The sequence below is a fragment of the Lolium rigidum genome, chromosome 4 (assembly GCF_022539505.1).
Source record: "Lolium rigidum isolate FL_2022 chromosome 4, APGP_CSIRO_Lrig_0.1, whole genome shotgun sequence".
In the NCBI taxonomy this organism is placed as follows: domain Eukaryota; kingdom Viridiplantae; phylum Streptophyta; class Magnoliopsida; order Poales; family Poaceae; genus Lolium; species Lolium rigidum.
Window position 1 is genome coordinate 209,128,605 of NC_061511.1, and position 19,157 is coordinate 209,147,761.

General features: G+C 45.9%; 1 protein-coding gene across 1 annotated transcript in view; it reads left to right on the plus strand.

The window, feature by feature from the left end:
• Positions 1-7,766, plus strand: part of LOC124648135 (putative disease resistance protein RGA1) — a 54,909-nt gene extending 47,143 nt beyond the window's left edge. Inside the window, exon 9 of the mRNA XM_047187947.1 lies at positions 7,623-7,766. Within this exon, the coding sequence (XP_047043903.1) occupies positions 7,623-7,766 (144 nt within the window). The remainder of the gene's footprint in view (positions 1-7,622) is intronic.
• Positions 7,767-19,157: the final 11,391 nt, after the last annotated feature.

The following is a 19,157-nucleotide window of genomic DNA, read 5'->3' on the forward strand; positions in this document are numbered from 1 at the left end:
CATACTAGGGACTCTTTGTTATTCACATAACACACATGTATCAATGTTTCAGTTAATACAATTATAGCATGGTATGTAAACATTATCATAAACACAAAGATGTATTATAATAACATTTTTATTATTGCCTCTTGGGCATATCTCCAACAGTCTCCCACTTGCACTAGAGTCAATAATCTAGTTTACATTTGTAAAGATATAACACCTTGGCCTTCCGGTGCTTTATCATGTTTTGCTCACGGGAGAGGTTTTAGTCAACGGATCTGACATGCTCAGAAACGTATGTATTTTGTGATTCATTTGCGTCTCAACGCATCACTCATTTTCAAATGAGTCGGCATTAAATATGTTTGGTCTTCTGGTGGAACCTTAATTCCGCGGTCTGAAATATGTCACTAATATTGTCACACACAATATAGCTTCAAAGTTCTGACTCTGTCGGAACTACACCAAGTTCTCAAAGAACCTCTTGACTTTAACATCCTTTATCATTGTCAAAACAATGACATACTCTGCCTTCTTTTGTAGAATCCGTCATAATATTTAGAACTCTTCTAAATCTAGCATAGACAACTTCTAGCTTATTGTGCTACCTTTTAAACAACACTTAGTCTAATTTGAGATTGAAATTTTATTTTCATATGTGACAAAACAAATATCGGTGCAACACCTTACAGTGATTTGTTTGTCATTTCTCCATACAAAACTATATATATATATCCTTGGTTCTTCTTAAGTACTCAAGAATATTCTTACTGTTTTTCAATGACCATCACATGAATCATTCTGGTACATGCTCATAACATTTTTAAGAGCACATGACATCTGATTGTGTACATATTATTTGTGATTTATAATCACTCATGTGTTTTTACTCATTGAGTGTCAGATACACTCAAGTCTTGTTAAACCTTCACATGACAAGAACATTTTCTTAATATTTCTATATTGAACTACTTCAATATCCATCCTATGTACTTTGACTTAAACTTATTTATGTGTTTCAATCTATCTTCATAGATCTTGACACTGAATTTGTTTCAGTCCATATCCTTTCATTGAAATTAATTCTCAATGAAACCTTTTTAATCAAATATATAATTACATCATTTATAACCAACTATATGTCATTTACATAAAGTATTATAAATATGTCTCAGCGCTCCCACTTAATTTCTTGCAAATGCAAGCCTCTTCATCGTTTCTGATGAAATCAAAAACTCTTTGACTATTTCATCTGGTGAAGATTCCAACTCCATGATACTCACTTCATCCAATTGAAGTTTGTATACCTATTTAGTATTCTACGGACTAGCAAAACAATTGGTTGTATCTTGTATACACCTTTAATATACACGTCTGATAAGTAATGTATTTTGCCATCCTACTAGCATATCTCATAAAAGAAATATGTAGTGATTACCAGAATAATCCACATAGACTATAAGGATTGCTACGGAAGATCTAATCTTATCGTAGTCAACTCTTTGAACTTTGTCGTAAACAATTTTTCGACAAGTCAAGCTTCTTCAAGGATATTTCATCCAAGTCCATCAATTTTATAGATCTTTTTACTTTCAAAAAGTATTTATCTATTTTGGATTTCATGGCGTATAGCCATTTTAACGGAGTCAGGGCCCATCATAACTTCTTTGTTTGTAGTTGGTTTATCATTGTTCAAAATCAATCCTTTGTCCACAAATCATTTATTTGGTCACAAAGAAAACCATACCTACAAGGTTCAATATGTACTTCGATCTCCATGGCTAAAACACTTTGTAGTAATGGGAGCCATGATCGTCGTGGCCGCTTCCGAAACTAATTCCGATGTTGCGCTACTCTGATCATTATGCTCAGGTTCATAAACCTTATCAAATTATATTGTCCTCCCACTCAAATACTTCACTAGAAACAATTTCTCGGAAATAAGAAACATTGACAAACACTTTTGTCTTTGTCTTGTGGGAAGAATTCCCAATTAAATCTCTGGGATAACCAACAAAGAAATTCATCCGATTTTGGTTGTAAACTCTTAGACCAAAATTTAAAGAAAAGACTATTAGGGTTTATACCCATACCATAACTTGTATGGTGTCATTTCAACGGATCATGATGATGCTCTATTCAGTGTAAAAGTGGTAGTCTCTAAAGCATAATCCACAAAAATATAATGGCATTAATATTTTATCTCATCATTTACCCAACAATGTTTGGATACATCTCTCGGATACTTCATCATCACTATGATACTCCAAGAAACGTGAGTTGTAGAATAATTTCATAACTCTCTTAGATGTTCGCTAAAACTCGTAATTCAAATATTTTCACCATGATCCAATCATAGATATTTGACTTTTCTATTACGATGATTTCCACTTCATGCTGAAATTTATTTGAATCCATTCAAATGTTTCAAACTTCTTCCTTATCGAATATATCCACATATACTCAATTCATTGTTGAAAGTTTTCATGAAGTAGAAGAATCTCCCGCACACAACTATGTCCAGTGAACCACATACATCATCATGTATTTTTCCACTAAGTTAGTTGCCCGTTCAACTCTTGGCCTATGAACGGTATTTTAATCATTCTCTTTAGAAAAGATTTGCAAGCGCCAAATGATTCAAAAATCAAATGACTCCAAAAATCCATTTGCATGGAGTTCCTTCATGCGTTCTTTTCTAACATGACCTAAATGGCGGTTCCACAAATAAGTGGAATTCAAATCATTTGCCTTATGGCATTTTAGCGTCAGTGTTATGTATGTGTGTTTCACCATTAAGATTTATAATAACTTATCCATCGTACATGGAGTAATGTCATAATTTGAACAACTCATTGTTTTCATTTGACCGAGCAAAATAACAATTATTAAGTTCTTTATCATAAATTCTAAGGGCTAGATAGAATGCCAACGACGAACATAATAACACTTTATTTTTGTTCCAGACGTGCATTCCTATCATATTCCTTGTCGATCACTTAGGCCATTGTATTCTTGTATTGCGTTGTTTTGTATGACACTTCATACCAACCAATATAGTACTAATACCCAAGAATTTCATAGTGTGACTTAACTAGGAATACAACCATAACATGTATATCATTTATATACACCGAGCTAGACTTTCTAGTCTTTTCTTTTCTTTTGCCAAAATATCTTTTGCAGTTTCTCTTTTAGCTTTCCTCATTATTCAGAAAAACACTTTAACATTATTAACTTCTAGGTTTGTTGGTCAAATACCAATAACCTTGAGGTTCTTACTTTAAGTTGATCATCATATGATAAGTGTTTCAGATTTCACTATTAGTAACTTTGTAATATGATGAACAATTTCACTCATAATTTTATCCATCATATCATGACGACTTTCCGAGACCATGTCTGTACATGCTAGGCTCGTAAAGTTTTAACCTTGGTATTCGCATGTGCAAATCTGGCTTGCACCCGTTGTATGCACACGTAGAATCTATCACACCCGATCATCACGTGATACTTCGAAACGACGAGTCTTAGCAACGATGCATACTAAGGACGATCACTTCATGGATATGCGAATATCGTTAGTGCCCCAATAGTTGGAGGATTGGGACGCCTTGCGTCTTCAACCTTCGTACATTCCCATAAAACTTATGAGTTTATGTAGTCTCACCAAATTATATTCTATCATCTTGCAATAAGGTCTTAGATATCACATATATCTCATACCTTGATTATGAAAACTAAATTTCCAGCTCCTTACTTTTCAAACATATTTGAACTTTCAAGTTTCACGGAGACAAGATAACTTTAGGTACTAATTGAAACCATAGCTCTTTGAATCAACAATGTGAGGTTTACTAAAAGTTTGCTATAGGACTTAATCACTTCTTGATTCTTTAACAATACGGTACCGGTCAGTAAAGTTTCTTGTCAGATTTTAACAGTATTTCTATCTCAATTACAAGACTAGCGCATGGTAGAAAACGGATGCCAATACTACAAAATTAATTCAAAATACTACTCAGACTATGTTTATGATAATTAGTTCATGTTTTAATCTAATTACTAATGAACTCCCACTTAATACAACATCCCTCATAGTTGTTAAGTGGTACACGATCCAAATCCACTACACCAAAATCGATCATCATGTGAGATGATGTAGCTTCAACGGTGAACATCAACATGTTGATCATATCATCCATATGACTCGTGTTCAACCTTTCGGTTTCCGTTGTCCCGAGGCCATGTCTGTACATGCTAGGCTCGTCAAGCAAACCCAAGTATTCCGCGTGTGCAACATTGCTTACACCCGTTGTGTGTGAACGTTGAGTCTATCACATCCGATCATCACGAGATGCTTCGAAACGACGAACTGTTGTTGCGGTCAGAAACCCACCGGCGGGCAGCGACGGGCAACACCGTAGAGCCGGGAATCTCCCAGGGCTGCGGCTGGCCCTGGTCCCTCCGAGCGACGGCCCGCAAAGCCTTTCGGCACGCACGTCCGATGCTGATGCAAGGGCGTGCCACCTAACCTATACCTGGTCAGGAAGGTGTTGGAGAATGCCTCGCTTAGTTTCCTGCATGGCATACACGTAAACACTAAATACGAGCCTCGATCGGCTCTCAGGTTGTCCTGTGAATCGGCTCAAAGAGCCGATCCACCCATGATGCGTACGAGGTGTACGATCAGATGGTGGTCCTGCTTGATCAAGATGAAGCTAAAACGATCTACGACGATTTAGGGTTTTCACCGCATAATCGGAACGTCCTACTCACGATTGGGCCTCGCGACCGCGTACGGTGATCGTAAGCCGATCCTAGACAGGGCCTAAAAACCAACACGAGGTTGATCCCCGGAACATCCTGTCTAGGGCTAGGAAACTACACCCTACGCGCCGCTGGATCCTCCAACCCTTTGTAAGGCCTAACGATGCAGATATTAAACTAATCCTTGCAGAACAAGGAGCAATCATAACGGATCGGATCTACTAGATAAAGACCAAGCGGGGTGCCGCCCCTACACCCACGATAGGTGTAAGGGAGGCTAGATGCCTAAGGGCTGCACGACGATAGCATATGATACGAAGAACAATGCTAAATCTAAAACATCTATGATAACTACGTTGCTCGCCATCAAAAAGGCTTCAGTACGAGCAACGCATGGACGACGAATAAACGTGTGCTGCCTAGATCGCAAGATGCGATCTAGGCAGCATGGTGCTTACCCGGAAGAAACCCTCGAGACGGGGAGTTGGCGATGCGCCGAGATTGGTTTGTGGTGAACGTTGGTTGTTGTTTATTCCATAAACCCTAGATACATATTTATAGTCCGGGGGACTTTCTAATTCAGGCGTGCACCTAACCGTGCACGGGTTAAACTCTAACTTCTAAACGACACGTATCCTAAAATGTTACAGATACACGGGCAATTTAGCCCAAACTTGGTATACAAGGCCGATTCATGTATTTCTTCTATATATATTCTTCAAGCCCCTCTTCAATCGCGGCCCACCTCTGATCCGGTCAAATTCTGGTGATAACACATGCCCCCCTGGTTTTGGTAATGATAATTTCAAAACCATCTGTTTTCCTTCGAAGGGTCATGTCGTGGCAGAGCAGAACCGTCGCAGTATTTTTCATCATGACGACTTGCCTTCCCAACTTCTCTGCACGATTTGACAGTTTTGGCACCACATCCTCGAAAACTGCTCGATCATTAAATCTTCACCCCATCTCCTTTTATTTAACCGTATCGAACAGTTCTCCTCGTCATCCCCTTCGCATTAGCACTCCCAAAAACCCTCCTGCGCCACCATGTCTTCTTCTTCTTCCTCCTCATTGGGTCTTTCCATCGAGTCCTCCTCCTCCCGCGAGCCGACGCCGGAGTGGAACCCAGCGGAGGTCCACGCGGCCAACATCCGCCGCGCCATCGAGGCCGGGGACGAGTCGAGCCACGACTTCTCCGCCTGGTCAGAGGACGACAAGTCCTTGACCGACGGGGAGAGTGACCTCCGCTTCCTCGCCAACGGGGAATCGGAGGAAGAGAGCGATGATGATCGCTTCCCTTGGGACGGCGTCACCTCCTCCGAGGAGGCGGTGGAGGAGGAAGAGGAGGAGGACGACGACAACTCCTCCGATGAGCCGCCGGCCAAGCGCCACTGCCTCTGGCCCGGGAACCTCAGCGACGTCGACAGCGACGACGATGATGCTGACGAGGAGGATGAGGACAACGAGGGTCCTGCCGGCGGTCGCTACAGCAGCGACGACGAGCCGGCCGGGAGCAGCGCCAGCAGCGGTGACGACGACGCCGACGACGACGACGAGGGCAGCAACGGCCCCTAGATAGGATCTTAGCATAGGGCCAGTAGTAGTAGACGGGGCAATGTATCCCCTTAGTACTTCCTTTTGAGAGCAATCAGCTCTTCATGTAAGAAATCTCTTTATCAATGAAGAATTCCCCCAATTTGATTTTGCCTATTTCCTTCATGCCGATTTAGCCGATTCCCCCTTATACTGACTGCGCCGATTATCCACTTAACCAATGTTCAAATGAACCGATGGCAACACATTGGTCCCTCATAACCTATCCTTCATCTTCTCTGATGACTTTGAGCTTTGGTGGATCATCATCTTTGAAGAAGATTGCGACGCAGGACCAGCCGACGACACTCCAATCGGCTTCTAAAAACAGAGCATCTACCAGGCCAGCTGCCCCATGAGCCTCCGTTAAGGCGGAGACAGTGATGAAGACACCAAATTCAGACAAATGGACCTGAACTCGATCTTATCTGAGAGAGCTATCATGTAGGGCCAACTAGCCGATCACCTTTCTTCCGTTGACAGCCGATACTGTAGACGATCACCCACAGTTCAATGAGTGGAAGGCTGTCTTGTATGCCAAAACTCCCCTGATAGCACTGCCGAACTGGCAACCTGGCACCTTTGCGCACTTACAGTAAAGTCGATGGCAGCCAATCCAGCAAGCTGGCAATCTGGTTTTGGGCAGGTGTCTTCAATAGAGCTCTGGGCTTGTCGCTGAATCGACTTGTATGCTGAAACTGATAATTTTGCAACATCAGCACCATTCTTCAGACAAGTTGTGATGCAGAGTCAGCCGATTCTGACAAAATTGGCTCCCCAGAACAAAGAACCTTGAGGGCGAGCTGCCCCCCGAGCCCCTTCAGCTCCCATCCAAACGTGGCAGAAAAGCTTACGCCCAACGAACCGATGCCCTAAAGGGGCTGGGACGGATCAGCAACCCCTTTGAACTAAGAAGCCTCAAACGTAATAGCTTTCCAATTCTTCCTAGCTCAATTCTTGCACCTTGCTGCTCAGATCGGCTCATTATCTTTGGCAGGCTAATGCAATTGCTAGTGGGGATGTTTGATGAAGTCCTGATGCCCTTCCCCATTCTGGACGTAACATCCTCTGAAGGTAACATCTACCAAGTTGCCACCTTGCCCAAGCCCCCAGGCAGAAACGCCACAGCCGATTGCTTCGTCATCGGCTATTCTCATGGTCCTGGAAGAGATATGCTCTCTCCGTTGGGCTCATCCTTAAACTTGATCTGCAGGTCCATGGCAGGTCCATGCTGCTCTTGTTGTTGGACAGGACTGTGATCTTCAAACTTGCAGATAAATATCAGTGGCTTCAATGAGACCAAGGCAGTTTTGGACGCCACAACTGATGCTCCTGCTAGCACTGCTGAACCTGATGGCTTGCCAAAGAAGTTGGAGGTCCTTGCAGAGAGGATTCGAGTCACCAAACGATTCCATTGAGGGGTTCCTTCAGTAGAGCCTACCCCTTGAGTCGATGTCCATGCATCGGCTGTGCTTAAAGATTTTGAATTTTTTACCCCTTGAGTCGATGTCCATGCGTCGGCTGTGCTTAAAAATTTTGAATTTTTTACGGCCGATTTACTCCTGTATCGGCCCTCATACTTTATCAGAGAATATACCTTGAATTGCTTCGAACTCCGTAACCTCGTGTTCTATCCTTCTATGTGCCCCCCGAGCCGATTCTGTCAAGTAATTGATGGTATCGGCTCTTAAGGCATCTGTTGGATCAATGCTGAACACAGACACAAACGTATGTCGAGGATGATTTTGGCCGATTGCTAGAATCGGCCTCCTTTTCCGTTGCAATGCTTGACGATGGTTTGCAACTTTTTGGATTTTCACTGTAGCTACGTGACATGCTTGAGCTAAGACCTTTGCTTTCCATTTTTTGGGGCCGATCGCAGGGATCGGCCTCGCCGCGTACGTCCATCGTCTTGGACATTGCTACTCCGTCAGGATCATGGACACCGAGTTGGTATCAGCCGATGCCTCTGCATCGGCTTTCGTCTGTTTAGGGCGCCACACTTTCCTTTGTGGCCGACCTTCTTCGTCCAGGGTTCGCTGAATTTTAGCGGCCAGATCAGGCCGCGCCTTCCTCAACGTGTGAAGGTATAACCTTTCAGCTTCCTCCAACCCACGTAGTCACTGAACCCTTCGCTTCTGGGAACGGCTGAGCCCATCAGGGCACCACCTTGGGCGATGATACTTATCTTCTTCATCATCGTCCTCCAATTCCTCGAGATCTTCTACCCGAGAGGACTCAGCGTGCTTGTCCCGAGGCGGGAGAGGCCCTAGACGTTTGAACACGGACACGTTAGCTGCATCCTTCTTCTTTTGTTTACATTACGGGCGGTTGCCGATTGTAGGCAATCGGCTCATTCCTGAATCCCAGCAGTGTCTGAAGAAGGGGCAGTCCCAGTGCCTATCCACGTCGTCTTGCTCCCTCGACTTTTCCTTGGCGAGGCGTTCATATCTCTCCTCGTCGCGATCATGCCGACGTTGTCTCCTGGCTTCCCTAGCCAGACGATCTTTTTCATCATCGTCGTTGTATCGTCGGCGTTGGTCATATTGACCCACATACTTGTTGAGGAGATGATCAGAGAGAGGTCGCTGATATCTTACGTTCCTCACCTCTCCCTCTGTGATGTAGCGCTTGCCATCATGGCGGAGCCGATCGCGTGGAGCGGCTTCCTCTGTGTCCTTGCTATGAGAGCAGCTGCCCTCATCTCCGTCCTTACCAGAGTGGCGCCCAGGTCCTACCATGTTGATATCGCATGAGAATCCTGGCTGGCACCCTCCATGGTAAGTGTACTCCACCATGTTAACGGCGGGGAAGGGGTGTGTGTCGACCTTCATGGCGTACTGGTTGAAAATTAGCCGCCCTTGTTCTATCGCCATTTGGATCTGCTGACGCCACACCCTGCAGTCGTTGGTGGCGTGGGTGAACGTGTTGTGCCACTTGCAGTATGGCTTTCCGTTCAGCTCCTGCACCGTGGGGATCTTGTGGCCTTCGGGTACCTTTAGCTGCTTCTCCTTGAGTAAGAGGTCGAACATCTGATCAGCTTTGGTCACGTCGAAGTCGAACCCTTTTGGAGGACCTTGTGGCTTAACCCACTTACAGGGCACGGGGCTTGCCCCCCGAGTCCATTCAGCCACTGCTACCTCTTGATCTCCCGCGGCACCTTCATCTTCGTACTGCCTCAACCGGGACCACCGCACGCTTGAATTTATCCTGGTAAACATCCGGGTGGCGCTGTTCATATGCTTGGCAGCTTCGCACCATGTGCGCCGGTGAAGGGTAGTACTGCTTGGGAGGCCACGTCCTTGATGGATGATGAGAGACCCACCACCGCCAACTCGACTTGCTTCTTTTTCACTCACATGAACCGAATAGCATCGGTTCCTAACGGTCCTGAAGCGGCTGGATGTATTCGACACCTGTTTCCCAGCGCTTCGCCGTACTTGTGCTAGATCGGCAATACCAGCCTCGGAAGCCTCGAGTGATGCGTATGTGGAGCTGCTCTTCCAAGCTGCTTCCAAGTCCGGATTGAGTTCGGTGGCAGCGATGTGTACCACCCGAAAGCCGATCCTGTGAGGGACCGTGCGAAGAACCTCACACGCAGCTCGTCCGATGCTTGAGATCGTGCCAGACTGTGCCAAATATCGGCTCACATGCTCGATGGAGCTGGAACCATCTGATCCATTAAATTTGGTGAAATCAGGGAGCCGATATTTGGGTGGTAGTGGGATCAACTCGTACTCATTAGGGTACGGCTTGGAATAGCCGATTGTCCTCCTTTTCGGCACCATGCCGAACTGATCTTTCAGGATCGTACAAATTTGATCCGCGGTGATGGCTGTAGGCGTCGAACTCTGAAGATTCGCCGGAGTGGCATACTTAGCCAGCCATGCTTGCTTTTCCAACTCTGAGCCAACTGCAGGAGCTGAGCTCGGGAGGTTTGTCGGAGTGGCGTACTTAGCTAGCCACGTCTGCTTCTCAAGATCTGCTCCCGACGTTCCTCCTGCTGTTCCCGGAAGTCCCTGCTTGTTGCAGCTGGTTCGAGAGTGCCCGATTCTTGCGGTCCGGCACGTATGCGCACGTGTATCCGTGCGGGATCTCCTTGGGCGCCTCATGTAGGAATTGGTAGTCACTAGGATCACCACCAATCTTGTAGACGACGTATGCCGATGAATTCTGCACTTCAGGTGCTGCCAACGCGAACGGCAGCGGTGGACGGGACTGGAGTGGCATCTCTCCTCGGTACGTCCCCAGAGCTGGTCCTAACGGAGAATACTGATGGCTCATGATTTCCTGGATCACGCGAAGAGCGACACGCTCCAAAGTGTTCACCAGGCTCTCAGAATGGCGGTGCAGCGAATGAGCCACCATGAAGTTGATCTCCTGACGCAGCGACCTGGTGCGTTCTTCTGACGGGGTGGACAGGTCCACTCCATCGAGCGCGCCTTCAGGTGAGAACCCTTTCCACCTGATGCCATGTGAGCGGGTTCTGTGAAAAGAGCCGATGAGGTCGGCTTCGAGGACTGCCTTGATCTCGTCATGCTTCTTCTTGAGCTCCTCAGTCAGATCCTCGTACTTGACCGGAGTGTTTTCCGCCATCTCAGATGTAGATGGCGATGTGGTTGATGTCGAAGCTCGTCCCACCGGGCGTGCCAGAATGTGTTGCGGTCAGAAACCCACCGGCGGGCAGCGACGGGCAACACCGTAGAGCCGGGAATCTCCCAGGGCTGCGGCTGGCCCTGGTCCCTCCGAGCGACGGCCCGCAAAGCCTTCGGCACGCACGTCCGATGCTGATGCAAGGGCGTGCCACCTGACCTATACCTGGTCGGGAAGGTGTTGGAGAATGCCTCGCTTAGTTTCTGCATGGCATACACGTAAACATTAAATACGAGCCTCGATCGGCTCTCAGGTTGTCCTGTGAATCGGCTCAAAGAGCCGATCCACCCATGATGCGTACGAGGTGTACGATCAGATGGTGGTCCTGCTTGATCAAGATGAAGCTAAAACGATCTACGACGATTTGGGGTTTTCACCGCATAATCGGAACGTCCTACTCACGATTGGGCCTCGCGGCCGCATACGGTGATCGTAAGCCAATCCTAGACAGGGCCTAAAAACCAACACGAGGTTGATCCCCGGAACATCCTGTCTAGGGCTAGCAAACTACACCCTACGCGCTGCTGGATCCTCCAACCCTTTGTAAGGCCTAACGATGCAGATATTAAACTAATCCTTGCAGAACAAGGAGCAATCATAACGGATCGGATCTACTAGATAAAGACCAAGCGGGGTGCCGCCCCTACACCCACGATAGGTGTAAGGGAGGCTAGATGCCTAAGGGCTGCACGACGATAGCATATGATACGAAGAACAATGCTAACCCTAAAACATCTATGATAACTACGTTGCTCGCCATCAAAAAGGCTTCAGTACGAGCAACGCATGGACGACGAATAAACGATCTAGGCAGCATGGTGCTTACCCGGAAGAAACCCTCGAGACGGGGGAGTTGGCGATGCGCCGAGATTGGTTTGTGGTGAACGTTGGTTGTTGTTTATTCCATAAACCCTAGATACATATTTATAGTCCGGGGGACTTTCTAATTCAGGCGTGCACCTAACCGTGCACGGGTTAAACTCTAACTTCTAAACGACACGTATCCTAAAATGTTACAGATACACGGGCGATTTAGCCCAAACTTGGTATACAAGGCCGATTCATGTATTTCTTCTATATATATTCTTCAAGCCCCTCTTCAATCGCGGCCCACCTCTGATCCGGTCAAATTCTGGTGATAACAACTGTACAACGGTGCATACGAGGGGAGAACACTTTATTATCTTGATATTAATGTGAGGGATCATCTTATAATGCTACCGTCGCGTTCTAAGCAAAATAAGATGCATAAAGGATTAACATCACATGCAATTCATATGTGATATGATATGGCCCTTTAGTCTTTGCGCCTTCGATCTTCATCTCCAAAGCACGGACATGATCTCCATCATTAACGGGCATGATCTCCATCATCATCGGCGTAGCGTCAAGGTCCATGGCGCCGTCTTCATGGTTGTTCACCTCATGTAGCAAATATTACAACTACTTTGAAATACTACTCAACATGAAATTTAAAGACAACCATAAGGCTCCTGCCGGTTGCCACAATACAATAATGATCATCTCATACATATTCATCATCACATTATGGCCATATCACATCACCAAACCCTGCAAAAACAAGTTAGACGTATCTAATTTGGTTTGCATATTTTACGTGGTTTAGGGTTTTCGAGAGAGATCTAATCTACCTACGAACATGAACCACAACGGTGATACTAATGTTGTCAATAGAAGAGTAAATTGAATCTTCACTATAGTAGGAGAGACAGACACCCGCAAAGCCTCTTATGCAATACAAGTTGCATGTCGAACGAGGAACAAGTCTCATGAACGCGGTCATGTAAAGTTAGTCCGAGCCGCTTCATCCCACTATGCCACAAAGATGCAAAGTACTCAAACTAAAGACAACAAGAGCATCAACGCCCACAAAACCATTGTTTTCTACTCGTGCAACCATCTATGCATAGACACGGCTCTGATACCACTTGTAGGGATTCGTTGCATAGAAAACAAAAAAATTCCTACCGCGAGAACGCAATCCAAGCCAAGATGCAATCTAGAAGATGGGAGCAACGAGGGGATGAACGAGACTAACCCTTGAAGATTTCCAAAGCCTATAAGAGTAGGCTCTTATTGCTGCGGTAGACGATCACTTGCCGCTTGCAAAAGCGCGTAGAAGATCTTGATCACGGTGCCACTATCGGGCAGCACCTCCGTACTCGGTCACACGTTCGGTGTTGATGAAGACGACGTCCTTCTCCCCGTTCCAGCGGGCAGCGGAAGTAGTAGATCCTCCTCGGAATCCCGGCAGCACGACGGCGTGGTGGCGGTGTCGATGGAGATCTCCGGCGGAGCTTCGCTAAGCATATGCGGGAGAAGTAGTGGAGGAGGGGCGCTAGGGTTTGGGGAGAGGGGTGCCTTGGGCGCCGGCCACAAAGGGGGCAGCCAAGGTTGGAGGCAAGAGTGGCCGGCCACCCTCCCCTTGTCCCTCATTATATAGGTGGAAGCCCCAAGAGTTGTAGTCCAAGTCTTCGAATAAGACCCCAACACTAAAACTTCCCAAAGGTGGGAAACCTACTCAAGGGGGGAGTCCTACTCAAGGTGGGACTCCCACCTTTCCTTGAGGTGGGGGTGGCCGGCCACCAAGGTGGAGCCCACCTGGGACTCCTCCCCCTTAGGGTTTGGTCGGCCATGCTAGTGGAGTCCCTCCGGGACTCCACCTTCCATAGTGCCATTCTTCCGGACTTTTCTAGAACCTTCTAGAACCTGCCATAAATGCACCGGATCATTTCCAAACTTGGAATATGACTTCCTATATATGAATCTTATTCTCCGGACCATTCCGAAACTCCTCGTGATATCCTGGATCCCATCCGAGACTCCGAACAAAACTTCGAACTCCATTCCATATTCCATATCTACTTAAACGACATCAAACCTTAAGTGTGTCACCCTACGGTTCGCGAACTATGTAGACATGGTTGAGACTTCTCTCCGACCAATAACCAATAGCGGGATCTGGAGATCCATAATGGCTCCCACATATTCAACGATGACTTAGTGATCGAATGAACCATTCACATACGATACCAATTCCCTTTGTCACGCGATATTTTACTTGTCCGAGGTTTGATCATCGGTATCACTCTATACCTTGTTCAACCTCGTCTCCCGACAAGTACTCTTTACTCGTACCGTGGTATGTGGTCTCTTATGAACTTATTCATATGCTTGCAAGACATTAGACGACATTCCACCGAGAGGGCCCAGAGTATATCTATCCGTCATCGGGATGGACAAATCCCATTGTTGATCTATATGCCTCAACTCATACTTTCCGGATACTTAATCCCACCTTTATAACCACCCATTTACGCAGTGGCGTTTGATGTAATCAAAGTACCTTTCCGGTATAAGTGATTTACAAGATCTCATGGTCATAAGGACTAGGTAACTATGTATTGAAAGCTTATAGCAAATAACTTAATGGCGTGATCTTATGCTACGCTTAATTGGGTGTGTCCATTACATCATTCATACAATGATATAACCTTGTTATTAATAACATCCAATGTTCATGATTATGAAACTAATCATTCATTAATCAACAAGCTAGTTAAGAGGCATACTAGGGACTCTTTGTTGTTCACATAACACACATGTATCAATGTTTCGGTTAATACAATTATAGCATGGTATGTAAACATTATCATAAACACAAAGATGTATTATAATAACCTTTTTATTATTGCCTCTTGGGCATATCTCCAACACACCTTCCATATGAACTGTTTCTGTGTTGTAAACTTTATAATCAGTCGAAATGACTGATTTTCTAGCTCTTGTAGACCTTCTAGGGGCCTCAATCTCTGGAGCATTCTGTTCCTCAACCTGTGGCTCAGCTTCAGGAGGTGGTTGTTGCTCCCTTTCATGCTCAACAAATGGTTCATTCGGCTCCTGACGGATAGGTTCCGAATTCTCACCCATCTTTGTCATGGGTGGAGTCACAACAGGCGCTTGCACCACAATCGCAGGGATTGTCGGTACAGGTGCACATGGTAGCGCAAAAAATGGCTCCTGAGTCATCGGATTAGGTGCATGCACCCTCTTCTCCTCAAGATCAACTTTCCGAGCTACCATGCTCCCCCTCATCATTTCGTCCTCTAAGAAGACAGCATGTCTTGTTTCCACAAACTTTGTGTATTTCTCTGGACAGTAGAAACAATAACCTTTTGACTTTTCAGGATAGCCAATAAAATGGCAGCTGACTGTTTTGGTATCTAACTTTGCGATATTTGGATTGAATACTTTGGCCTTAGCAGGGCTCCCCCACACTTTCAGGTGGTTTAGAGAAGGCACTCTCCCTGTCCATAGCTCATACGGTGTTTTGGGCACCGATTTGCTCGGTACTCTGTTTAGAATATGAATAGCGGTTTTTAACGCCTCAATCCACAATCCCAATGGTAGGGTGGAATAGCTCATCATACTGCGCACCATATCCATAAGGGTACGGTTGCGCCTTTCAGCTACCCCATTCCGCTGAGGTTCACCCGGCATCGAGTGCTGGGCGACTATTCCGGTCTCTGTAGGAACCTTGCAAAAGGTCCGGGGACTTGGCCATATGGAGTATGTCGACCGTAGTACTCCCCTCCACGATCAGACCTGACTATCTTTATTCTTTTATCATGCTGATTTTCAATTTCAGCTTTGAATATTTTGAATTTATCCAACCCTTATGTTCTTTCTTTTATTGGATAAATATAACCATATCGGGAGTAATCATCCATGAATGTTATGAACGAATCATAGCCATCCACACTTTTCACCGGAAATGGTCCACATATATCGGTGTGAATTATTTCTAGTGTTGTTGTGCTTCGATTTGCACCCTTTTTAATTTGCTTTACAAATTTTCCTTTAATGCAATCGATGCACTGTTCTATGTCTGAGAATTCTAATGGAGGAAGAATATCATTTTTAACGAGTCTTTCTATTCCCCCCTCGAAATATGGCCTAGGCGACAGTGCCATAATTTCGATGATTCATCAGTTCTTTTTCTTTTCTTTCCTTCTGTTTCCGACGAGGGTATTTGTTCATTCACTTTACACACAGACAATACTTTTTCACGCAAGGACAATAAATAAAGCTCATCATGGAGTATTGCAACCCCAACATAAGAATTATTACACCATATGGCACATTTGACATGTCCAAAATAACATTGATAACTGTCTTTATCTAAGCGCGATACACTTATTAAATTTCTATGTATGGAAGGAACAAATAATACATCTCTAAGCAGAATAGTCAAGCCATCAGCTAGCTCCAAGAGGACGTCGCCAACAGCTTCAACTTCTGCTTGAATTCCATTCGCGACTTCAACGCATCCTTCGCCTCTTTTCGTACTCCTCGTTGAATGGAATCCCTGTAAAGAATTTGCAACATGAATAGTTGCACCTGAGTCAATCCACCAAGTAGATTTCGAAAACTGTGTATACAAGGATTCATTTACAAAGGAAACTAAATTGTTACCTTTCTTTGCCATTAATTCTTTTAGAAAAGCAGGGCAGTCTTTCTTGTAGTGCCCAGTCTTCAGACAATGAAGACACTGATCTTTGTTCACTGGCAATGGCCTGTGCTGGAACTTCTGATGCTGCTGCATTGGGGCTTTACCATATTGCTTTGAAGGAGAACCATTGTTGCTTGGTGTGAAGGGCCTTTTCTTATTGTCCTTCACATAATTGATGGTACCTCCATTCTGTGCCTTGAGTCTGTCGTCCTCTTGCACACACATGGCAATGGCCTTTTCAATGTCCCATTTCTCAGGGTTCATGTTGTAATTGACAACAAAGTTGTCAAACTGTTGTGGCAATGAAGCCATCACCAAGTGAACCAGAAGTGCTGGCTTCAGCTCTAGGTCAGCATCCATGGGCTTCAGCTTTGCAGCCAGGTTGCTCATCCTGAGGATGTGCTCCCTGATGCCATGTGCACCTCCACTATACTTTTGTGTCACCAGTTGCTTCAACAGCTGGGTTGCATATGTCTTTGAAGAACCAATGAACTGGCTCTTTATCTTTTCTAAGTACTCCCCAGTGGAAGCACACTCTGTAATTGAGCCCACGATGGCGTTCTCAATTGTATTCTTTATAAATGTCATGCACTTTTTGTTGGCGGTCTGCCACTTTCTGTTCTCTAGGGTGTAGGACATCTCCACAGGAGCATGATCCCTTTTCTTTTTAGCCCATGCATCATCAGTATCCTCGTCAGCTCTGACAGGGTCAGTAGGCTTGATGGGCTGCGGTGTGACAACCACCCAGTCCACCTCAGCACAGACGAAAGTGAATTCCACCTTCTTCACCCATTCTGTGTAGTTATCCCATCTAAGGGTGGGAACATCCTTGATGCAGCTCATCAAGTAGAACCCTCCTGAAAACCACAAAGAAGTGAGAACAGTACAATTGCAAATTATAATCCAACGTTGGTCCGAATTAAAACATGCAACTGTGTTAATGCAAATAAAACTATATCATCGTTGGGCAGAAATAGAGATAAATGCACATATCATCATTGCAACAAAACCATGGTCATGTCATTAATAACGTTGGTCAAAAAATAACAGGACCATAATTGTCACAATAATCCCTTTTATTCATATTTCAAAATTCAATAGTCACTTTTGCATTTAAAATGCTCCTTTCACTATATGCAGCGGAAACTGTGAATTTAAACTTTAAACTTTGAACTTTTCAGAGGCATTTTTTTACTTTTTAAACAAATATTTCGTTGGTCCTATTTATTCAGAAAAAACTAGACAAAATTTTTGTCAAAAAATGACCCAAAACTGCCTAAAATTGCCTCTGAAAATAAATAAAACAGAAAAACTGTAAACTGTATGTTACTGTACAGCGCGGCCCGTGGCCCACGCGGCCCACCACGCGCAGCGCGACGCGCAGCCTACGTGGCGCCCACGTTGTGCGGCACGCGGTAACGCGGCGCACACGCGGCCTGCTCGACGCGGCCCGCTAACGCGGCCTGGCCATGGAGCCCACACGGCCTGCCCACGGCGCCAACGCGGCAGTGCTTGCTGGCCGTTGGATGAGATCCGACGACTGCCCCTTACTTTAGCTCGGTATAAAAGGGGCCAAACGGCCAAAACCCTAACCCTAGAACACATTTCCCCCCGAGCCCCTTCTCTGGCTCCTCTCTCTGTCCGGCGGCGGCGGCGGAGAGGCGCTTGCTCGTCCCGCCCGGCTGCTCGCCCCGCCCGGTAATCTCTGGCGGCAACGGCAGCACGCAGCCACACCCCGCAGTAGCCTCCCGCGCACTCGTTCAAGACGAGGCCGTGTGGTGCTGGCGGCTAGGCGATGGCGCCGCCCGTCCCTTTCCCTTTTCTTTCCCTTAACGCCACCAAAACCCGAAGGTTGACGGCGACGAGGAGGTAGCAAGACCAGTGGTGCCCCTGGCTCTGTTGCCGGTGTGCGCGAGCACCCCGAGGGTGAACGCGTCACCGTCAACTGGCTCAGCGGCGGTGCCCTTTTCTCTGCCGGCGACCGAGCCACAACACGGTAAGCCGGTGAGGTTCATCTTCTTTTCTTTGCCCCCGACCTGCATAGCAAGTGGGAGTAGCCCTTCTTCCCGATGCCTCGGATTGCCGATGCTCATCGGGATCGAGAGGGGCGGCGCGGCCTTGCGGCGGCACAAACTTTGCCGGCGAGCCCGAGAGCCTCGGCCGGTGTACTTTTCTTTTCTTTTGCATCAGGGAGGATCTAGGGTTTGCTATTCTTACTTTTCTACCTGAAAAAATAAGATCTCTACATGCTAACAACTGCTCATACCAATGTTAGAGTAGCCAACGACTACAATAGATCCTATACGGGTAGAAGCTATAGCTGTTGTGTTGATGACCCACAAGTATAGGGGATCGCGGCAGTCTTCGAGGGTAGTATAACCCAAATTTATTGATTCGACACAAGGGGAGGTAAAGAATACTTATAAGCCTTAACAACTGAGTTGTCAATTCAGCTGCACCTGGAAAAGCACTAGCAACAGGGGTGATGTGAAAGTAGCGGTAATATGAGAGCAGTAGTAACAGTAACACAGCAGCAGTAATAGCAATATGAGAGCAATGGCACGAGAAGATAGTTGATACTACTTCCAATGACATGTAGAACAAGTATATTATGATGGTAACT